A 24,422-nucleotide genomic window follows, 5' to 3' on the forward strand; every position below is an offset into this window, starting at 1 on the left:
GGCGCCGCGGCGGGCTGCGGAGCGGGCTGCGGGACAGAGCTGCTCTCACCGCGCGCTGCCGCTCCCCGCGGCCGCCCGGCCCCGCTCGGCGGGACGGACCAGGACGGGCCGGGCTGCGGGGGCGGCGGGGCTGCCCGGGGGCCCATAAATCCCTCCCCGCCCGCCCGCCGGCGGCCGGCCGGGGCGATGGAGGCGGCGGGCGGGCGGGCGCTGCGGTGGCTGCTGGCGGGCGCGGGGCTGCTCTCGGCGCTCAGCGCCGCCGGGACGCTCTTCCTCCTGGCGCAGTGGCGGGAGCTCGGCGCGGCGCTGCGGGAGCTGGAGGCGGCGCGGCCCGAGGCGGCCTCGGGCTCCCTGCGGGGCCTGCCGGGCCCATCCGCCCCGCCGCCCGCCCCCCGCAGCAAGCGGAGCCGCCGCGGGCATGTGCGCGCCGAGAGCGAGGAGATGCTGATGATGCTGACCTACTCCATGGTGCCGGTACGGCGGAGGCGCTCGGCCCGGCCCTGCCCGCGGGCGGTGGCGGCGGGGCGGCCCCGCCGAGCTGGGGCCCGGTGGGAGGAGGGGGGGGCCCGGCGGCGCCGGCCCTCGGTGCCGTGGGGGGGGATCCGTGTGCGGGGCCGGGCGCGCTCCCGCGGTGCGGGGCCCGGGGAAGGGCCGCTGCCGTCCGCACGCGTCGAGGTGTGAGGAAGGGCGGGCGGCCCGTGCGGCTTCCCGGGGGCGATTCGGCTCCACGGAGGCCGGTTACCCAGAAGAGTGCCGGGAAGGGCTTCGGCCGCTGGCGGCCTACGTTGAATGAAGCTGGTGGAGTTTCGCTGCCGTAAAAAGTCAGACAGCCTTCCCGGGTTTCGGGTTGTTAACTCTCCTTCCCGGTGCGTTTCTGCAGCTCGGCGGCCTGCCGTGAGGCGCCGGGTAGCGCCTTACCGTCGCGCTCCTGGGAGACCGGCCGCGCCCTCTCGGCGAGCTTTAGATCCCAGGGGAGGGAACCGTGTGGCCTGGCCCTGGCAGAGCCGCACAACGGCTCCGGGGAGAAGATTATCCCTGCTCCGTAGGAACTAGGCCACGTGGCTGAAAAATTATACAGGTCATATAGCTGAAAAATACTGAATAGCTTGGACAGCTTTTGAGTTCTGAGACAGAAGAAATGCAAAAAAAATGCTACTGTTGAGGCACCCTTGGTGGGAATCCTGCCCCGGTAAGGACTGCAGGCCTAGGCCCACACAAGAGCAGAGCCAACTCACGCTCTTACTGATGCGACTAATATTACTGGTTTAAAAAATTACTTACAGAAAATACCTTTCCAGTAATGTTCTGCTGGCATTTTTGTTAATAAACCATTGCAATGATATTTTACAGTGATAACTTCCCATTGATATTAGAGCTAATGAGACTGTAGAGCGTAGGTGTTCGTAGCATAGTGCTTTGATAATGCAGTTGTCTGGGATTTTAGAATAAATAATTCCTTTTTTTTTTTTTTTTAAGCTCAGAACACCCAAGTCTTGTGCTTTGAATGTAGAATTTGCAATAGAAGACGTGTGCAATTCAAAGATGAAAGACGAAGCTCCTTGCAGTGGGTGAGCTGATCCCCGCTGCTCTGGTGGGCCGCAGGGCGATGCCCGGCCCCTGGGCAGAGGCCTGGCCTGAGCAGGGTCCCTCTTGCAGCGGAGGCACAGGTCTCTGCAGGCTGGTACTGCGGGCGTAGGGATCCTTCTGCTCCACACAGCTGCTGGTCGGGGGAGACCTGTGGTGGCCCCCACTCAAGAATCTTTGAAATAATGACTTTAGGCATCAAAAATTATGTTTTAGCTTTAATAGTCTGAGTATATTTTTGGTTCTGTGCCTTTTGTTTATTTATTTATGTATTTATAAATATATATTTATTTTTTAAGAGAATAAAAATAAGAAATTGGCAAATCTGCTGCTGTACAAAGGCTGATGGGAAGGTAACAGTCCAGCAAGTTTGTGAACAGTAATTTTGAAAGTGAGATTTAAAACAACGTACGAAGTGGTGACTTGTGGACATCTAATTGTCTGAGTTGTTGCCGCACCGTTTAGGTTGTCTGTCTTTCTTTTTTCACCCTTCATGAGAAAACTAAGCTTTTAGCATTAAAGTAAGGTACTTTTCTCTGTAGCCGTTCTTCATGGCAAAGGTGATGCTGGCTGGTGCGATGACTGGTCTCCTCAGCTGTCATAGTGAAGCTGGAGGTTTGCTTGTAGGCTGTTTGCTATGACACACTCACTTCTTGAGTGCCATGGTTTTTAATTGTCACCTGAATTGCTCTGATTGGTAAAAATAATGCTGCTGAGATAATTGGAGGGCCCCAAAGCAAGCTGTAATCACTTTAGCAACCTCAACAAAACCATTTAGATTAAAACGCAGTTTGAATTAGAGCACACATGGACAATGTGTATTTTACAAATTACAGGGTAGAAGCCAAGTGTTTTTGAGCGGTGTGAAGGGAAAGAGAACAAGCAAATTCTGGTATTCAAAACCAGTTATCTCTTCTCAGCTAATTTGAATCTAAAACTTCTAAATAGAAGAGCTGTTCCAGTACAGTCTGGAATTGAGTAAATTCTCGGTATATATCTGACAATTGAAATCCGTTGTCAAATATAGTTTGATTTTGCAGCAAGAGAATACTTGCCATCAGAATAATTATCCTTTATTTGAGTCTGTTGGATTTGTCACTAGAAGCTAATGATGCATTAAAAACAAAGATTGACCATGGCGAATAACCTTGCTGGGATTAAACATCAGCCTGCCTCTCAGATTGACTGGCGCTTGTTCTGTGTTTTGGGACTAGTGCGTTCCATCATGTGTAAATAGAGTAATTGTACAAAGGTGAATACAGGGGCAACTCTGGGTAAATATGTTAATGAATTATCATATATTGCACAGCCCTGGAATTATAATCTTTTTCGTTCCTGACTATAAACATTAGGCTTTCGCATAGAGTTGAGACACTTCCAGTGCTCATATTCATAATGTTCTCATTTCTGCTGGATGTTTTGATGAGTTGCAAAACATTTTAGGGTGTCGACTCGCAGCATGCAGGTCGTAAAGTGACCATTTGCCCAGCCAAAACCCATGTATTTTGTAAAGATGGCTTTTTAATTGATAAATTTGAGTCTACTCTAGGTTAAAAGCATCTGTATGAATGTCTCTTCCAGCTTGGTTTTTATAAAGTCTGGCATTGTGGGATGAAGTATTCTGAGTGGACCAAGTTCCATTCCACGTTTGGAGATCTTGGTTATTGCAAGACAAGAAATCGCTTGCTCGGAACATAGGTCATCTTTCTCACTGCATATGCTATGTTGGAAAAGTATCCATCATTTGATACGAATACAAAATAAAATTGAATGTAACTTTTATTGGTTGATGTTGGCTTTTAATACCTTCCAGTGATAGAGTCAACGCATGGACAGTCACACATGTCTCACAGTAACGTGTGAACTTTGGTGCTTAGATGACGTATGGAGTTGTCGACACGGTATTTTCTTCATATCTTCAGTAAGGTTTAGAATGAGATATATTGAGCAGATTCCTATGAGAGAATCACTGCCTGAAGAGATGAATGGTATCACAGTGTTAAGGTAGCTCTAGATAGTTTATTCTTACGGGCACAGAGCAGAGAGTAGTATCTCTGGTTCTGGGATAATTTCTGTAGGCAAAGTAAATTAGATACTTTTATGGCACGTGTTGTTTACAACTTTACTTTCTTTGCACTGTTAGGTCCGAGTGATGGTGGATTTATGTAACAGCACAAAAGGGATTTGCTTAACAGGTAAGTTGATTGTCTAAAGCATTACACCTATGTTAGTTACCTTCAGGAATACAGAAGTACAGTGTTTTCAAAGAACTTGAGGTCAGCGACGACATCAAAGAACTACGCTATTTACTCTATCAGAATTTACATATCAATTGGGTTATTTATTTAAAAAAAATAATGGGTGCTACTTTGGGACTTATCTATTTACTATAAATGCTGAAATTTAAGGAGCTCAGTTGATGTTACTTGGAGCTGTTTCTTTCCCATTTAATTTTCATAAGCAAATCATACAGACTTGGGTGTTTAAAATACTAGCTGAGGTTTAGTCTTGGTATTGTTGTGTATGTCCCCACACTTCAGAGCTAACATGGAATGAACATACAGGGTGTAGAAACTTGCTTCCATTGCTGTAAGTGCTGTGGGGTAGTGGGACGTAGATGAGCAACGTGTTTGCTTCCCCTGCCTTGGACCATGGTAACAGGATGCTGGGTGTCACGTGTTACTGGTGAGGAGCTGGAGCAGCCGCTGGCTGGGACAAGAGAAGGAGGAGGAGTTGTTTCTATGCGATTTGGTGAAGAGAATGTCAGGTAGTAGCCAATTTAAGGGCTATGGTCCAGCTTTGAAGTCTATAACAGATAGAGTTGTGTTCTTTTTGAAATGAGAAGATAAGAAATAAGCTGCTTTTTAAGAGTGAAAGTACTTCACTTGCTGCCTGATTTGTATTTTCAACTGATTTTAGCATAATTGAGAATTATCGTAGTACTCACAGATGCTAAATGCTACTTTGGAAACTGTAGCTCGGCTCTGGCTGCAACTGAGGCTGAACGACAGACAACCTAAAAGGTTGTTTCTTTGGGCTCCAGACTTCTGAATTCATGCTACTTGGTGCCTTCTCCAACTTTTTGCTCTCTTGACACTATTAAATTTTGTATCTAATACTGGATTTCTCTACTATAGGCCTCTGTGATGTTTGCTACTTTTCAAGCACCTTTCTTATCTATCTTATGCTTATACAACGATAATCAAGATCCTCAGTTTTTGAGATGAGGAAGTAATTGAATGCACTAATGGACGTAACATCGTAGTGTGGGAAAAGTGGTCATTTACTGGAAAGTTGGCAGAAAGATATTAACTGCCTGTACTGATTAAAAGGGATAATTGCTGTAATGGTATTGTAAAATGGTTTTCACTTTACTCGTAGTGCTTTCTAATTAATGCTGAAAATTGTAATCTTTAGGGAAATCCAGTAATTACTGTTATTTTCTGTTGTAGAGAGTTTTGTTGAAACCAGACAGTACTTGTTGGCTGGATAAAAATGTTCACAGAACTAACTTGGCTCTTTAATTGCAACTACCACCTATCCTTGTAGTCTTCTAATGTGCTTTTCCTGTTTGTGTTTTTTTTATTTTAATGTGTATTGGGGATGACGTAAGATGAATCTTGTTACAGAAACATTTTCTGCTTTACTCCTGCCTGCTATGCTTTCTTCTCATTAAGGCCCTATACTTGAACTAAGAGAGAGCGAGACAGATCTTATTGTATTACAGGTTGCTGAATAACTGAAGCAAGTCCAGTCTCTAATACACTAGCCAGGTTCTGTGGGGAGATTGGTCCAGGCTGGAGAACAATTACATGTGAAAAGCCGGATTGTGATTTAGATGTAGTTAATAGGAATGACAAGACTTTTTTTTTTAATTTAAATAGTCTGAATCCTAAACTGCAATGAAATATCCATAAAACACAGAGAAGTGTAACATGTATTTTTAACGTGTTTATTTAACAGGATTTTTGATTGTGACATTGATCAGCATTGTAAAGCTATTCTTCTTCTACTATAGTAGGATCTTGGAGATCACTTGTGTAAAGGAAATGTAGTGACTGTTAGATGCCTTGCATCCACAGTATTGTAAAGGCACCTGAGCCCCTGACAGTGAGATTGCATTGCAGACGTGGTTGGCTGTCAAACTGTTGTCAAACTTTTATCAACTGAGATTTGCAAAAGGCAAAACGTGCATATGTAATTGCTTTTAAGGATACCCTTTCAGTAAGTCTGAGTTTCTGCTAATGCTCAAGTAGTTATTTATAATACAAAGCAGTGAAATCCATAGGTGTTAATTGTGAAATTTGAGGGGGTCCCCCCTCTCCCCCCCCCCTTTTACTGTTCTCATCTAATGCCTAATCAAATGAATTTGCCATTGCTTTTTGTTTTCTTTCTAGGTTAATCTCACCATTTCTCCTTTCTTGTGTTCTTTTCTTGTTCTTGTTGTAGGCCCCCCAGGTCCCCCAGGTAAGATACTTTGACAATTGCAGTAGCATTTTGGGGTAATTGAAACAGTTTCTGGTACAAAATGTTGAAATGTATCTTTTATAGAACAGTCTTCCTTTGCTAATTAGAATGAGGGAGGATTGCATGACTGATTTCCTTTATAATTTTTCTATTTAGGTCAACTCATCCGTTCTGAGACAGGGGGGAGGTTTTGGGCATTATGCTTTTCGGGTGGAGGGAACAGAATAGTTTCACATTTGCCAAAACATACTTGATCAAAACCAGATTGAATTAATTAAGAGTGTTTAAGTAGCATTTAGCTGAAGAGATGAGCATGTATTAAAAAAACCCCAAACCTCGAGTAAACTGATACTATAATTTAACACTAAAAACATCTCTAAAAATGTTGGCTACTGATTGCACTCTCCCACCTCCCTCGTAACTTTTCTTCCTTTCTTATTTAACTCTCTCTTTCTGCTCTCACTCACGTGGTTGCTAGGCTATATAAATGGTTACTTGCTTTATTCTATGCTTCTTTAGCTGTGGGTCTGTTTAGAATAATTCTATCAGAAAAGTATCAGGTACTTTTTGTTTGTGGGGGTTCAAATAGTGACGAAGAGGGAGTGATGTCTTCTGTATCAACCCATCATGGTTTGGCTCTACGTTATTCTGGACAAGTAGGTAAACGCTTTTGTGTGTTAGATTAGTCCAGCGAATATCATAAGAACATGAAAGCTTGTGTGGCTTGTGGAAGGTGTTATAGTCACTGCCAAATTCAGAAACAGGATGGGTTAAACTGTGTTTGTCAAGAATCATAGAATGGTGGGGGTTGGAAGGGACCTGTGGGGATCATCTAGTCCAACCCCGCTGCTGAAGCAGGGTCACCTACAGCAGGCTGCACAGGACCTTGTCCAGGCGGACAGAGAAGGAGACTCCACAACCTCTCTGGGCAGCCTGTTCCAGTGCTCCGTCACCCTCAGAGGGAAGAAGTTCTTCCTCATGTTCAGATGGAACTTGCTGTGTTTTAGTTTGTGTCCGTTGCCCCTTGTCCTGTCGCTGGGCACCACTGAAAAGAGTCTGGCCCTATCCTCCTGAAACACACCCTGAAGATATTTGTAAGTATATATTAGGTCCCCTCACAGCCTTCTCTTTTTCAGGCTGAACAAGCCCAGCTCCCTCAGCATCTCCTTGTAGCAGAGATGTTCCAGTCCCCTCACCATCCTTGTAGCCCTCCTCTGGACTCTCTCCAGTAGCTCCTCATCTTTCTTGAAGTGGGGAGCCCAGAACTGGACCCCGTACTCCAGATGTGGCCTCACTAGGGCAGAGCAGAAGGGGAGGAGAACCTCCCTCAACCTGCTGGCCATGCTCTTCTTAATGCAACCTAGGAGATCATTGGCCTTCTTGGCAGCCAGGGCACACTGCTGGCTCATGGTTATCCTGTCATCCACCAGGACACCCAGGTCCCTCTCCACAGAGCTGCTCTCCAGCAGGTCTCACTGAATGGCAGCACAGCCTTCTGGTGTTATCAGCCACTCCTCCCAGTTTTGTGTCATCAGCAAACTTGCTGAGGGCACACTCTAACTCTTCATCCAGGTCGTTGATGAGTAAGTTGGACAAGACTGGGCTGAGTACTGACCCCTGGGGAACCGCACTAGCTACAGGCCTCCAACCTGCCTCTGCGCCACTTGTGACAACCCTCTGAGCTCTGCCATTCAGCCAGTTCTCAATCCACCTCGCTGTCTGCTTATCTAGCCCACACTTCCTGAGCTTCCCTATGAGGGTGTTATGGGAGACAGTGTCAAAAGCCTTGCTGAAATCGAGGTAGACAGCATCCACTGCTCTCCCCTCATCCCCTGCTCTACCCAGCTGGTCATGCCATCATGGAAGGCTATCAGATTGGTCAAGCATGGTTTCCCCTTGGTGAATCCGTGTTGACTGCTCCTGATAACCTTCTTTTCCTCCACTTGCTTGATGATGACATCCACAATGAGCTGTTCCATAAGCTTTCCAGGGATGGAGGTGGGGCTGACTGGCCTGTAGTCCCCTGGTTTCTGCTTCTTACCCTTTTTGAAGACTGGAGTGACACTGGCTTTTCTTCAGTCCTTAGGCACTTCTGTTCTCCAGGACCTTTCAAAGATGATGGAGAGTGGCTCAGCAATGACATCTGCTAGCTCCCTCAGCACTCGTGGGTGTGTCCCATGGGGCCCATGGATTTGTGGATGTCCAGTTTGTTTAAATGATCTCCAACGCAATCCTCCTCGACCAAGGGAAGGTCTTTCTTTCTCCAGACTTTCTCTCTACCTCCAGAGACTCAGATACCTGAGGGCTAGCCTTAGCAGTAAAGACTGAAGCCAAGAAGGCATGAGTAACTCTGCCTTCTCTGTATCCTCTGCCACCAGGGCACCCACCTCATTCAGCAGCAGCCCCACATTTTCCCTAGTCTTCTATTTGCTACTGATGTACTTGAAGAAGCCCTTCTTGTTGTTTTTGACATCTCTTGCCAGATTTAATTCCAGGTGGACCTCAGCCTTACTTGTTGCTTCCCTGCAAGCTCTGACAATGTTCCTCTATTCCTGCTGAGCGGCCTGTCCCTCTTTCCACATTCTATAGACCTTTCTCTTCCATTTGAGTTTTCCTAGAAGCTCCTTGCTCATCCATGCAGGTCTCCTGCCTCCTTTGCTTGATTGTCCTTGAAGTGGAATCCAAAAGGCTGATCTGAGCTGGCCTTAATGCAAAATGTGTGCCGTATTCATTTCAGTCATTTTTCTTATGGTAAGGCCACGGCAAACAAGCACCTTACCTGTAAGTTTGGTTTCATAGTTTTTGGTTTGTTTGCTGTGGGTGAGTGTTTTTTTGTTTGTATTGTTTGCTTTTGTTTGGGGTGGGTGTTTTTTTCTGGGTTTTGTTTTTCTTTTTTATGGATGATACTCTATTGACATGGGGAACGTAATGGCCAACTAGAGGATTTTGTATGTCTAAGGAATATATATATATATAAACATACTATATGTAAATACAGTAGATTTAAGGATAAATTACATTTAACAATGAAAATTCAAGTTTGCTGTTTGGTTTGTTCAGGGCCTCCTGGACTTGATGGGCTGCCTGGCTACAATGGATCAGATGGAGTCCCAGGTATACCAGGACAAAAGGGAGAACCAGGAATAAATGGAAGAAGAGGAAAAATAGGTATTTATTTTTTTCTTTTTGTGGTTGTTTAGAAAAGAAATCCTTTCTCATTGTTATATTCAGATGTAGTTACTTTTAGACCTTTGTACAGGGAGAAGGGTTTCAGTGTTTACAAAGAAGTTTCATGTTACAGAATTCTGTAGCATTCATTGTCTTACACCAAGCAGTGGTGGGTTACTTCAGATTTACTCCACAGTGAGGAAGACGGTATAAATACATTATAGAATATTGCAAATAAAAGCTATTGAATGCACTTAATTGAATCTCAGTGTTCTGAACTTGCTGGTAAATACTGTTATTGTAAGAATATTTCCCTTCCTCAACCTGCCAACCTAATTGCCCTTTGACTTCAGATATCTTAAAAAAAGAGCCAGATTTTGGGGGTGGAAGTTGTTAGACGTTACCATGGTTTTGGTTCCAGATTTGTAATAACTATGGTAGGAACAGTATATTTCCATATTTTTCTTTTCTCTAGTGTTCATTTAGGCTGGAAACTCTTGGAGCAGCTTTTTTTTAGTCTCAGATAAACTTTGTCAGTAGGGTCTCTAGGTACTATTTTAATGTAGTTGACACAGATGGAGTAGCTCTGCTATATAGCCCGTAGGCTGTGCGTAGCCCACAAGCAATTTTTCCGTGCTGGTCGAGGGAAACCATTTGACCTGACTTACTGATTTCACCATGACGTGTTTCTTCTAAGAACAGAGAGAACCAGCAGCAGGAGTGCTGTCGTCTCTTGGCTGTCCAGCTCAGGAGCACGTGAGGAAATGGGGCAGGGCAAAAGCTGAATAGAACAGGAGTAGCCCTGGCGTGTCAGATTCAACAGGTCACTGCACGGTAGCTGAAGGGACAGATAGGCACTTGCTGTGCTCAGAGCCTGTAAAGTGCTGTGAAATTGTGAAGCTGCTGGCTTATCTGATGTGCAATAGCACTGTCTGCAAGCATTGGTGTGTAATTGGTGCCTTCAAGGCAGAGTGAGAAAGCAGCAGGTTGGGCAGGGAGGGAGGAGGGTCAGGAGACAAAAGGGTGTCAGAACAGTGGAACTGAGAGAGTAGAGAAGAGGAGGGGGATGTTGGTAAGTAGGCAGGCTGATGTTAGCAGGTTGGTGTTTATAGTGGCCCATCTGTTACTCTGGCTCTTGCACCTAGCCTGTGGGCTTGCTGGCAGGTACAAGTGGAACAATTGTCTGCTGTATCTTGAGACACCACATAGTCTGTCACTTCAGTATCCTCAACAAATTTTTAAAATTGGAAATGAAAGTGAGAACCAGTCCTCAGTATCAGGTGGCAGTTGTGCCAAAGACACATTTCGTATTTCACCCCAAAACTAATTCTGTTTCTGATTTCACAAAACCAATTTAAATAGTAAAACCGTAAGTAGAAAGCCAAGCATTTTCTTGTCAAGTATTAAAAAATATAATTTACTTGAAACCTATGCCTGCAAGAGCACTGACTTTTCTGTTTGTATGACTGTTATGCTTCTCTATCCTGAAGCAAGAAAGTCCTAACTGCCGCAAAAGTAGAGGGTGCAAGGTTTTGATGGGTCAGTTGTACACACACACAATTGTTGTCCTTATTGCAGAACTAAATCACACAAGACAAAGGAATATCATCTTAAATATGTTACTTTACTACATGATCAAGCACAACATGTATGTGGACTCATCATGCTTCTAACAAGTGTAGAGGGAGGGTTATAGCAGCTGTGTGGGAGTGTTACAAGGTAGCTGTATCTGTGCTGTGTTGGGCCAGTGGAAAATATTACAAGTGCAATGTGTGTTGTAATGTTAGTGCATAATTACTTTAAGATAAAGTCTAGAGGAACCATGAAAATGCCCTTCATAATGCCTTGCAAAGGTGAGATAAATGTATTGCTTCACATCTTTCCTTTAGTATTCCTACTTACCCAGAAATTCTCCAGCCAGTGTTAATGAGGCGCAGGCCTGTGTATTTCATGTCAAAACTCGGAGGTCACTAGGTAAGGAATGTATTACTTGCACCAAACAGATTGTACACAGTTTCCCTTTGTATTAGGTTACAACGTTGTTTTGAAATCAGAACAAATTACAGCTACCCAGATAAATACAGGTGAAAAAACCAACTAGAGTTGACTATATTTTGTATAAAAAAAAAAGTATTGACTGATGCTTAATACTGGAACAGTGTTCTTGGTGCTGAAATGCTTTTTATTCCTAGGTGTGCCAGGACCAAAAGGTGATCAGGGACAGAAAGGAGAACCTGGAGAAATGGGTTTACCTGGCAAGGATGGTATGCCAGGAGGAAAAGGTGCAAGAGGAGCAAAGGGTGAAAAGGGGGATGCAAACAATGACGTGATATTAGAAGGTAGGAAGAAGTGCTCTTAGGAGCTCTCTTGCAATGGTGGACTTGACAGAAAAAAGATAAACTCTGCTTCTAAAGCATGAATGTGATCTGCAAGAGCAGGACCAATCCACATAACCGTGTTATCCACAGTGAAGTTCTTGAGTATTGCTGCAGTTCAGATACTTGTGTCCTTCAGTAATAGTTTCAAAGGTGTGTGTAGCTCCAAAAGTTTAAAGCTCTGTCCAGGAGATTACGTTCTCTTTTTAATGCAAGTATCCACAAAAACTTTCTGCTTGGGCTTTGGATTGAGGTGTACGTGAACTCCTCCCTTTCCAGGACACTTCTAGACAGTTCATTTCCTGCCCTTTCTTGCAGTGTAGTGTTATTTTTCTGTTAGAAAATGAGGTGCAGATTTCCATTCAGGCATACATGAAGCAGCCACAGATATAAGCTGTGTAAAATTATAGCACTGTAGCCTCTGAAGTTGAGGTCTTAGAATGCAGTAAGTAAAAGGCAACGGTACTTTATAACTCTAATCTGCCTGTAGTCCAGAGGGGTAAATACATTGATGTCCTACAATTTGTGAAGTTCTGTATGGTTGACCTTCTAACAAACAGCTTTGCGGTGAGTTTATTGCACTGTGTTTCTGTACGCAGAAACTTAAGAGAGATGCTGTTTTAGAGATCTCTCCGAGTCCCTCACGTGGACACGTGCAGTTCTCTGCAGGTTGTCTGTTGCCTACAGGGCCTGTGATGTTGTACTCTGTTTTGTTGTACTGCTTTGTACACAGGTGCAAAAGGTGAACCTGGACCCCCAGGGCCCCCTGGACCACCTGGACCCCCAGGGCCTCCAGGAAAACGTAAAGGTAAAGCACAGCTTCAGGAGAACATATACAGCAGCAAATGCACAGGTGAGTTCTTTCCAGTGTTCTTTTTAGTATTATAAACAGGTTCAAGACCGAGCCTGCAGTTCCGACTCTCACAAAACAGTAAGCATGTGCTTAATTGTGCTGGCGTCAGTAAAACTGCACACGCTTAAAGCTGAGCATGTGCTTAGGGGTTTTGAGGAAATATAATCTGGATAAGGCAGCAAGCTATCTCCAGTGTGTATTAGTCTTTTAATCGTGCTATGCCAATGTTCAGGCAAAGCATTTACACATGGTGTTTTCTGTTAGATGGGGTACATTTGGAAAGTAAGAGAAATGCAGTTGAAATTTTGAGCTTTTAAATGCTGATTTTTAATTTTACATGTAAGTATTACACCTGTTAGCCAGGCTACATTTCACTATATTCTAGAAAATGAAATTGCCTGGTCATTGGCAGAACTGAAGCAAGGTTGAGCCAGCTAGGACTTTTAAAAGCTGGAGGAATACAAAAGGATTCTCTGAGACTTTGTGTCCATTTGAATATAAAAGTTTTGGAGCCAAGGTGCTCTTGAGTTCTTTTCCATTGTTGCTATTTATCATTGTATCCTGAATGACAGGTGGATCATGACTCCCTTTTATTTCCATTACTGTAGCAGTGTTGGTGAGGTTTATGGCTAATTCTAATATTCAGAAAGGAAAATAAAAGACCGTAGATTCTCTTCAAACTGTGGCTGCAAATTGCACAGCAGATACTGTCAGAACCAAAACAGCAGTATCCAGACTGCCAGGTCATAGACTGTGTGCTGAAGCATAGCAGCTGCTACACTTTTTTTTTTTTTAAGTCACTGATTACAGTGCTGACATAATTGTTTGCCATGAGATATCTCTGGTATGATTTTCAGGTGTGCTGCACAGCAGTAAATCCCCATGGATTGAACTTGATGTTGTGGGTTGTTGAAAAATCATGTCAGTGTTTCATGTCACAACTTCCATCCCTGTTTTAGATCTTTTTCTCAGAAAGATTAAAATTGTGCCTCAGATAAATCCCACGTGTGTGTGCATGTGCCCATGTGTGTTTTTCAGTGAGTAAAGCGCTGGCTCTGCTGTGTGGAGCATGTACAGAGAAAGTTAGTTGGCACATATCTCTTCCTCCAGCCCGTGACTGGCTGGAAGTACTCTGCTGTCTTGAACAGTGTATTTTGTAACTACATTGATGGATATAGTGTACTGAGCATGTTTTTCCATGCCTGAAGTTTATATGGATTTAAATGTATTAATAATAGCTCAATACTTTGTGGAAGAAAGTGTTGGTGTCAACATGACGGGAAAGACTATATTAATATTCTAAAAAACCTTCTGTAGTAAACACATTTCTTACCATATTTTTACAAATATTTATATTTGTCATGGAAAAATTGCATTTTAAACTGGATTCTTCAGATAGGCTTGAATCCTTTTTGCATGTTTGAGCAGGAACAGCTTCTAAGAAATTAACAGGGACATTGAGACTTTCTAAAAGTGTTTGCAACTTTTGTAATCATTTTCAGCAACATTGAAAAGAAAATGTAATCTCTGATCCTTCATTTCTCTAAAGCTCTAAACCATTCTAAACAATTCTGTTTTTAATTAGAAGTATTAAATGAGGGTTTGATTTTTCTAATACTTCTAGATGTTAGTTCAGGCACGTTGCAGGGAGGGGGAAGCGGGCGCAGCTGGGAGAGCTGGTGCTTGGAAATAAAGGATGCTTGTACTCATTTTGTTGTGAAAATCAGCAGCCATGTTTTAAAGGTATTTCGAGATGGATGTCTGCAGTTGCTGGACTTTTGAAAAAATGTTATGCATTCCTGAAAACTCTCTCTCAAAAAAAATCTAGCTTTGAGACTTGTATTTCAAATCATTTCGATGTACTGGAAGAGGAGAAGACTTTTTTATTTTTCCTTTTTCCCCTATAAAGGATTAGCAGTAGAGCATGAGAAGAACTGGTGGTTTGGATGCTCAAAAGCATGGGTTCTACAAACATTGTGGTATTGTGCTAACTGGAAAATTTTGGTTCAAGCTGAGCATGGAAAGCAAAGCGAAGCTGGTGCAAGAACAGCATTGTGCTTCTAGCTTACTCCAGCTTGAGAACAGAAGCAAACTTTTGGGTTTGGATCTGTGTCCTGAGCTAGCTGTCCTTGTCCTTTACCCCTGGACGGTATTGCATTCAAGACAGTGGCGGCTGTCAGTGACTGTTGCTACCCTCAGAGTGCTGGGATGAATATTCCTCCCAGTTGAGATGCCTGTTTTCAGGGAGGTCAGAGTGATCCTATAGAAGAATAGCAAAGGATGTCTCAGTTACTAATCTTTCACATTTCTGGAAAACTAAGAGTTATCTGTGACAGTGTTCGGTAAAGTGGGGTTTCTTTTGTAAGTGGGAGTGTAGTTTCTTGATAGGCGTACCAAAAGGGAATCGCACAAGAACTTCATGCAGTCATGAAGTGTGAAACAAGCAGAGCACTTTGTATGTCACACCATTAATAAGGTGATATGTTTCCATGTCACCATCATTCTGCACAGTTTTCTCAGATGAAAAATCTTTTTTTTTAATTATTATACATGCTATTAGCCAGTGAATATTTAATACTGGGTGAAGCATCTATCAATTATTTCCACCTCTTATTTTTAATACAGCACGTAATTGTAGTAGCATGTAAGAACCTCAGTCAGGAGATGCTGGGTATTGAAGTGTCAGAACAGAGCCCCAAGAGCCTCCTTACAACGGAAAGTAGATAGCTGGAGCAGAAATCTCATCCTATTTGAAATTATGAAACGCATGAACTGTTGTACAAGATATAATTGGAACATTTACTCTGGTAGCCTCTTTTCAAGTGTTGAAACAGACTGAAGTGCTTTGGAGGATAAGCACTCTGATGGATTTCTGATGGATTTTAAATCCCAGAGTGCAAATGGGGAGTTAAATAACTCCACAAAGAGATCTTCCTCAGTGAGCATTTATGTTTTATGAGTCAGTAGGCTGTGGGATCTTATTACCAAAATTCAAAGTATAAAACAGATTTTGTAATTAAATACTTGTATCCCTTTGAAGAAAAGAGAATACATATGCTGATTTACAACTGTAATTAACTTAGTATATAAGAATACAACAATGGTTTCTTCAAATTAAATTTTGAATCAGGTAAAACTTTTATTTCTTTAAGAGTAGAGAATAATTAGTTGGAAGCTCACGTGTATTTGTTCTCAATGGTACTTTTAGCTAATTCTAAAAGAAACAAAACATCCCTGCTCCACACTCCCTTGCTCCATCCTTCCCACCCTCCCCAGAGAGACCAAATCAATATTTTTAATGTATATAAACTCCATTAACTCTCAGTCAGAATATTTTATGATCAGAATCAGTACGATATGTATCTTTTTTGATGGAAAGAAAGCAGTGAAAATTTCACATAAAAGTCTCTGATTGAAAACTGTCTTTTTAATCTTATTTGCTTTGTGTTTCATGCAGCTGAAAGTTCTCGGAAAGTATTGCAAATATTCTCAAATCCAAATAGCGTACTCAGCTTCTCTACAAACACTGACCTGGTCCTTGGCTGTTCTGTAGTATTAAACTACTGTATAGGGAACTGCTCATTCAGTTAACTCTATCTGTTGGACTCAGCCCAAGAAAAAAAACTTGTGCATTGCAACTTCTAATTTCTGCTGAGTAGATTCCTTTTATGAGATCTATTGAGATTATTCTGAGATCAGAAGCTGGAAAGGGATCTACCAGGATTGCTAGATTCTAGCTATAGGCATTCATCTTCCCATGGCTGGATTGACTGTGCCTTATTTTGGAGATACACCGTGAACATTTGCAAACTTTCAATGTCATATCACCCAATGTCCTAGATAAAGGGGTGGGAGGAATATGTGGTGTTCTTGCTCTATCTTGGAGTGGTTTCCTTCTGCGTGAACAAAGAGAGGCTATAACCTGAAGGAGAAAATAATGATGCAGTATGATCTGTCTTTTCTTTCCTGAATGTCACGCTACCCTTTCAGCATTGCTTTATATTTATGTCATATTTTTACTATCTTTCTCATTTAAACTTCATCTCAGCCCTGTAAATCCCAGAAAGATATTGGAAGGCAATAAGGAAAATGCACGTCCGAAAGAATTCGCAGCCTGCATGTCAAACAGTGTGAAATGTTTAAGGAGATGAGTTAAGAATGGAATTAGAAAACAAGTCTATGATGAAATCTTCAGCAAAGAGCTGAGAACTGTTCTTTGTGGTTACTCATTCTCAGCAAACTGAAATGTGTTGCATTGTTTTAAAAGCAGAAGAAGTATCTGGGTTTATAGAAAAAGGTCCATAAATAATTTCATTCAGGCATTATTTTAAGAGTAAATGCTAAGAGAAAACCCAACCAGTTACTCTTTAAATTGTTGAAGGGTGGGAAAAGTGTTTCCAGGTGTTTATTTGTCTCTAATGTGAACCATTTCTATGTGTGTAAGGAATATGGTGTATGGTTTCCCTTAGTCTTCCATATTGCTGCTTTAACGGCACGGATGACTGATCTGCATTCTTACGCATTGTGTGCTCAGCGTATGTGTTAGTACTTTATTGCTGTCTTGGGCATTAAGAGCGTGAGCAAAACTTCCAGTGTTGCCTACAGAATATACTGCCGCTGCTGGTCTATGTCGATTTGGGCATGAAGCTTTTGAGTTTAGCCATCACTCATTCCCAGGAAAGCATTTTGGTATTACTGCTAAACCAGCCAGCTGCCAGCTATCTCAGTTGTCTGAAGTCAACTAAGGAAAGGGGCAACTCTCTTTCTAAGCAGCTACTCAGAAATTCGCAGCTAAGGAATTAAATCTGTTGAGCAAAATTAGTTCCTCCTCAGAGCTGACTGTCAGCCTGACAGTTTTGAGGAAACAAACCAGCCTGAACACTTCATTCCCTTGGCAGAAGTGAGAAGCTCATCTTTTGACCAAACCAACCTAAGCGTTTTTCCCCAGATGAAACAAAATGCCAGTTGTCATTCCTTTATTTTAGTGGAGTCACTGATGTGCACATCTGTCATGTCGGATACAGAACACTGAGATGTTTTACCCTTTCTCTCTCAACTCTAGGTGAGACATGTGCTGTGCCAAATGATGATACCCTGGCTGGAAAAGCTGAAGACAGAACCCCTAGTCCTTCAAAAAAAGCTGGTAACCTGCTACAGAGCGTGATTAACTGCTTACTGTGTTAATGTCACAGACAATGGACGTGTGCTTTTTCTCTACTAGAATGTGTCATAACATCTGTAGGAAGTCCTGTTCACTTTGTCAGTGTACAGCAAACGTTTGGAACTTGGATGCGGGAACCGGCAAATATAAGCGATGAAAGGATTTGGCTTACCACGCATTTTTCAGGTACGCTAGTAGTAGTCACTGATCAAAAATTAGCTGTTATACTAACATTGCTTTCTTAATTCCTTCAACCTGAACTAATATTTCTAGTCAAGTATGATGGGCTTCTTACCCACATTTTTTCAGAATATTTTCCATATTACCTGTATAATACTTGACTATGCATACGGTTATATACATTTGTAGTATCTTTAGACATTTTCAGAGTCAACATCAGATTTTGAAAATAGTTTGAGGATCTTAGGGTTTTTTAACCAATCCAAGTTTAAATGCCTGTTGTTCATGCCTTTTTATTTTTTTTTTTTTTTTCCTAAGTTTCCTATGGCTTTACTTCCCTACATAGTAGCTAGGAGTTCTACCTTTTCATTTAGCTGAGCATGCAGATAAATCAGGTGCTGCATGAACTACATTTAGTGCAGGAAAATATCTAAGACCTAAGTGGAAAAAGGAAATATTTCTTGCGTATTTACCAACTGTGTTCAGAATTAGGGCTCATCAGGTCAGTGGGAAATGGACACTTGAAGACCTCCATAGGTTTTTTTGGTGTTTGTCTCTGGATTGTTTTATCATGTTCCAGCAAGTTGAATCACGATTGAAAATGCAAATACGATTGTTATCTGTCAGATATTTCATTGAGACTGACTTTCAGTAGAGACTGAATTTTAGGTTAGAGATTTCAAAATTAGATGAACCAAATGATAGTCCTTTTTGTCATGTTTTCCCCTTCGTTTAGGAACATCTATTAAAGAATATGAGAATTCTAATGCCTTGCTGAATGACAGCTACAGGATCATTAACATCACAGGATTGTTCTATGGTTGTGGTCATGCAGTACAAAACAATCATCTGTACTACCACAAAGGAGGAACCAATGTCATTCTGAAGTAAGTCAAACACAGTTGGCTTAAGGCAAGCGATGTTGTGGAAGGAGAGGCAATGGGTTAAGAGTGGCAGAGGTGAACCTCAGAAAAGCAGACTGCTTTCCTTGTACCATTTTATGTTTCCTTTTGGTCCTACCTAGAATAGAAAGAGTATGGAGGAATGGTTCAGAATTCTTTCCAGAACAGAGCAACTAATTTTTTCCCATCTCTAACCAGAATGTGGGCCACCAGCCTTCCAGCTGTGTGTGCAGATGCTGTGTGAGGAGGGGAACTGCCAGGGCAGGGCAGGGCAGGTCCATTGCTCTGCTGTGACAGTCAGTTCTTTAAGCATTGTTCAGCTCTGTGTGCAAGTGGTTAACTTGAGTGGTTACTATATGATATGACAACTGGGCCTCCAGATTAACAAGATGCCATGTGCACAGGTGACAACAGATTTTTGGCTGTCCTGGGGTCCAGCAGGTTTCTGTTATACATTACATTGCGGTGGGTGTTCTTTGCTGTGTTCATAATTGCGAGAAAGAAATGGGAGCCAACTAAGGAATTTGGGGGTCAGAAAAAAGTACTTGATATAAAAAAATAAGCTGTGCATCTGCCTGCATCAGAGTAAGAACTGGTTCAGCTGCAGCTTTCGGGTAGTACTGTTCTTAGCTGGTCGGGGTTCAGTTAATGCTGCTAGTGCAGAGGAACGCACCAAGGCACCAGCTGAGGACATGGCGACCTGGTGAACTGCGCATTCCATTGTGGAGGAGTGGCTCCGCTGTTTGATTTCCTCGTAATAAGAAGTTCCTACAACTCTCCCAATGTATCTCCCTGAATTACATCTCTGTTCCCTGGGAATTACATCTCTATTTCACAGAATCACAGAATCACAGAATGGTAGGGGTTGGAAGGGACCTCTGTGGGTCATCTAGTCCAACCCTCCTGCCGAAGCAGTTTTTACTGAGGATAGAGACACACAATAAAAATCAAAACCAAAATCTCATCTTCTGGGAAGAGCCAAAGGAAGACAGTCCAAGGGCAAGTGAAAGATTGCATCTGCTTTCAGGTTCTCTTACATGACTCTGATGTGCGAGCCAAGAACATTACTATACTTTGATGTCTCTTCCCAACCAGGTGTGAGTGCCGCCTTCCTGTATTCATTTGGATGCCAAGGAATGTGAGCAAGCTGCTTGGATTCTATAATATTTATTCTGCCAAAGACAAGCCCACTTTTTGGCAACCTTTAAATATCTTTAAGGGCTTTTTGTTTATACATCTGTAAAAGACCATCTCTGTCTAAGCAATACACAGTGATAGGACAGAGGGTCCTCACCTTTGCTTGGGTACTGTTAATTGGGAAATGCCTTCATGTACAGATGAATGCAAGCTATTCGTGGAATTTTAGAAACCTCTCTAAGAAGTTGCTGAGAGATGGCCTTTCTGTTCTGTTATTCACTCTAAGATTATTTACCTTCAGTACAGATAGGATGAGGAACTATGACTTCTGTGATGGTGAAGTCCTTGATTATGGGCTGCAGAAAAGCTTCTGGGAGTTTTTTGTATTGATTTAATGGAAAGAACAGATGAGGATCTGTTTGGTTCGTTTTGCAAATGTTGAAAAAAATATTTAAAAGGAGGTTCCTGTCATATTTAAAAACTTACAAAACTAGGTTTGTCTGACCTTTGGCAGGTTTTCTCATGATGGTCAGATCCCTGATGATTGCTTCATCCTTTCTTCCTTTGTTTCATAACATGCTTTCCCACCTCTGTTCTTTGTGGTTGACTGCGTTCATCTTAGTGATCAGAGAGGTGTTTGTAGCTTGAGTTCTCGCAGCTGATGAAAATATTACACTATAGCTTGTCATTTACCTCAAGGTGCCAGAATATTAAGAAATTTATGAACCATTTGGAGTTCTAGGCTAGACTGTCCTTCACTGGAGGAGTGGAAGAGAACCTCAGGAATGAAACTTTGCTTTTTTGCTGCCTTCAGGATTTTCAGATAAGAGAGGGAAAGACAGGATGTTCTGTGTTGCAATTCTTGCACATTTCTAATGAATCTTGAGATGCTTTTTATCTTGTTGGCCTTTTATAGAAAAAAAACCTGAAGAAAATCTGCATTTCTATGTGACGACTACTGCTAATGGCTGTCCTTCTACCCCTTGCATGAGGTTACTCACAAACATGAAGCAAGATTAACTGGGTTGACAAACATTTCTCAGAAATCTTCTCCGGCCCTGAAGCCTTTTTTTATTGCACATACATGCTGCTGGAATATGGAGTTGCTGCAGACATGAGTTCTACAAAAGCTGAGGGGAATCGTCTAGTTCTAGTCATTCCTTACTTTTCTTAGGATGATTTTTCCAGTATATGCTATCAACGTCTCTTCCGCAGAAAAATTATTCTTCCAGTATTTTTTCTTCTATTGTAAGTTCCTGGATCTGAAATGTTCCTGTCATTGAGCCTGTCTTTTCAGAAAACTTTTGTAACTGTAGCAGATTCCTGTACTGAGTAATGTTTTTCCTCTATTTGAGGAACGGAGCTATACAGTTAGAGAGAAGTCAGACAATGAAATGTGCTTCATGACAGAAGGCATTACTTGAAAGGAAAAAGCATACTTTCTGCCTTTGCTAAAGCACTGCATTATTCAGTGATTAAATGCTAACTGCAAATGTGTCTTGATGGTAGCTGATTATCCTCTTAAACTAGTAGAGGAAGTCAGTTTAGCTGCTCAGTTCCACTGTCCTCAGATTATCATCCTATTAAGGAATTTCAAGGAATAATAGAAATTTTATACATCAGAGATGAGACACACAGGCTGTCCTGTTGGAGGCCAGCATGAGGTCAGAATTTTGGCTCTGCAAAAGCAGAAATTTTATTCCTTTGATGTTTACTTGAGTAAATCACTGCATTATCTGAACTGTTTTCAAAAGAGGAATTTATGAGACTAGGTGAACCTGCCCAGAATTCATGCTGGTTTGGTCAATCACGTTTTCTTCCTTTAGTTCCCACCTAGTAGAAAGCAAACTTCTGTACAGATTTCACTCCACAAGTCTGGGCCTTCATCTGGTATCTAGTTCTTTCTCATACCCATTCCTTTTAGTTCCTTCTTGCATCCTAGTGATAATAAAGCTCATAGACTAAATAATGTGAAACCTACCAAAGTGAGTTCATGCTCTGTACACCTTTTTAGATTGGGTATTACTTTGGAATTTTCTCCTGGTGTTTTGGAAAGTGCTCTGAGTGGAGTACTTTGTCTTAAAAGACGTCAGAATGGTCCTTGAACTCAAGTATTTACAACAATGCTTCTAGCAGTAATAATGAACTCTGAATTGATTCAACCAACTGGTGTGCGTAGTAATGAATTTTTAACACAACGTACTGAATACTTTATCTCATTTCAGACTTGGGCTTGATAAAGCATCGTTGGGCACACTGCTAATTGAAAATGCCTTATATCATGGTCGTAACTACCTCTTTTCTAACTCGAAGACGTATTTCAACGTAGCAGTGGATGAGAAGGGTCTTTGGATTATATATGCTTCAAGCACTGACGAAAATATAATAGTGGCACATATTGATGAAGAAACATTTTCAGTCATTCAGCATATCAACACTACATATCCTAAGTCCAAGGCTGGTAACGCATTCATAGCATGTGGCATTATGTATGTTACTGATACTAAGGATATGACAGTAAGTTTTGCTTTTGATTTATTGAAAGAGAAACAGATCGACGCAAGGTTTGAGTTACGGTCTTCACAGTCTGTTCTTGCTATGCTTTCTTACAGCCTAAGAGATAAGAATTTGTATACATGGGAGAATGGGAGCTTAATGATATACCCTGTGCATTTTGGCAGATGAATATATTTTAAAATGTCATGTATGGGAGCCATGTTTGACTAATAGATTGTTTAAACCTATATGATATACACATAGGGGTCTCTTCACTTCGTGTAATTTTCTGTTTGCTGATGGTGGTTTGTCTGTGCGTAAAAGGGAAATCAGGTGTCTTTGTATAAACACACTTCAATTACATAGGCCATTCTTGTCGTTCTGAAAGATGAGCGGCAGTATTGCAGCTGGCGCACAGTTAGCAGAGACTTGCTTTTGTTTCTCCCCTGTTATTCAGCTGATAATTGTATCTAATGTACACTGATTATTCCATGGTCATGTGCTCAGCAGAGACTATTTATAACTTTCAGTTGCAATCATCTTATCTGCAATCGTTTTCTAGTCAGTGATTATGGTCTAGTATAAATGTCTGTAAAATGAACTTTTGTGTATAAATACCTGTGTCATTTTCATTTAATACTTTCCACTGATTCTCTGTGAACATTTGTTTTTTTTGGACAAGGAGCTGTTAAAATAATGGGGATGGAAATAGTCGTTTAAATAGAAAAAAACCCAGAAGGCTTCAAATTTGACAAGTCCAGTGAACTGTTACATAATCAAAAGCAAAATCCAGCCCAAGTACAAGGAGCGTGGGAATAATGGCATTATTAAATACTGAATATACATGAAATTGTGTTTAGTAAACAGAGCGTGGAAAGAAAAGTAATGAGGTATAAAATTGAAGATGTAAAATTTATGATTAAAATTTCCTTTTTAACAGTGTTTGAGTTGCTTGTGTTGCTGCAGGCTCTTCTTTGCCCCTCACTGCCTTGTAAACTATACAACTATAACTTGCTTTATAACTATACTTAATTGTAGTAAGATATGTTTCTAAACAAAATTTTCCCCACGTTCGTCCATAGAAATGAAATCCTAAAAGGAAAGGTATACTTTTTTGCTGCTGTTCTTAGAAAAATAAAGTATCTGCAGCAGGAATGAACGTATTCATTGTAGTGCTTAGTGACTTAATTTGTTATTAATCTTAATTCAGAGGTTGCTTACATTCAAATTTTTGAGAGCTAGAGGTGAGAAATAACAGGAACTTTTTGATTTTAATTCTGTTTTGGTATTTCAGATTTCTAGATTTAACATTGAAACATAAATTCCTACTGTTGCTTTGTGTATCTACATTCAACATCACGCTCTCAGAAACCCCTACCTGAATTTCTAAGCTGCCTGCGTAGATTGGTAAAGTTCACAGAGCTCATCCAAATATTTAGAAGCAAAGTATCACTTAAACCCTGAACTGCACTGAGCTGCTTAATACCTATGTGACATCCAGCCACCATCAAAGGGATTAATGAATTTGGGAATGTCTGTTCCTGCAGAACCTTGTCTAGCAAATGTGCCGGAAAAATCCCTCTGTGGCAGCTAAGCTTCAGTGTGGGATACAGGGGTGGTTGGGCCTGGACTGCAGCCTCTTTGCTCACCGTACTTGCTTGTTTTACTAAGGCCAGGATTCAGGCCTCGCATGCTAAGGAGAGAGATACAGAGGGAAAGAAAAAAGCATAATTAATACTGTGAAGTGGTATATACATCAAAACTCATATACCAAGAATTCTACCCATACCTTCGAAGAGTGCAAAACTTCACAGTCTAGAGCTATGGTTTTGTCTATGTGGGCTTCTTCTGACTTTTGTGGGGGGTGGGGTTTTTTTTTTGGTTGGTAGGTTTTTTCCGAGTTTTTTTGTTGTTCCGGTGGTGTTTTTTAAATTGAATTTTGGTACTAATAAAGTAGATGTTTTGGCTAAAAAAAAAAAAAGCTTGGCAATATACTTGGGCAAATGCAGTTCAAGCCAGAATGGCAGAACTCAGAGGGTTGTCGTCAGCGGTGCTGAGTCTAGTTGGAGGCTGGTAACTAGTGGTGTCCCTCAGGGGTC

General features: G+C 41.7%; 1 protein-coding gene across 1 annotated transcript; it reads left to right on the forward strand.

The window, feature by feature from the left end:
• Positions 1–314: 314 nt before the first annotated feature.
• Positions 315–23,265, forward strand: GLDN (gliomedin). The gene is made up of 10 exons (XM_075432010.1): positions 315–474; positions 3,728–3,779; positions 6,034–6,051; positions 9,112–9,219; positions 11,412–11,558; positions 12,328–12,447; positions 17,510–17,590; positions 17,669–17,794; positions 18,525–18,675; positions 22,053–23,265. The coding sequence occupies exons 1-10, from the start codon at positions 442–444 to the stop codon at positions 22,510–22,512; spliced, it is 1,296 nt and encodes a 431-aa protein (XP_075288125.1). The 5' UTR covers positions 315–441; the 3' UTR covers positions 22,513–23,265.
• The last annotated feature ends 1,157 nt before the right edge of the window (positions 23,266–24,422 follow it).

This window comes from Opisthocomus hoazin, chromosome 10 (genome assembly GCF_030867145.1).
Source record: "Opisthocomus hoazin isolate bOpiHoa1 chromosome 10, bOpiHoa1.hap1, whole genome shotgun sequence".
In the NCBI taxonomy this organism is placed as follows: Eukaryota; Metazoa; Chordata; class Aves; order Opisthocomiformes; family Opisthocomidae; genus Opisthocomus; species Opisthocomus hoazin.

Coding starts and splice junctions, on each gene's coding strand:
- GLDN (XM_075432010.1), top strand. CDS start 442: ATGCTGATGATGCTGACCTACTCCATGGTGCCG. Junction 9,220..11,411: donor TGGAAGAAGAGGAAAAATAG/GTATTTATTTTT, acceptor TTTTATTCCTAG/GTGTGCCAGGACCAAAAGGT. Junction 11,559..12,327: donor CAATGACGTGATATTAGAAG/GTAGGAAGAAGT, acceptor CTTTGTACACAG/GTGCAAAAGGTGAACCTGGA.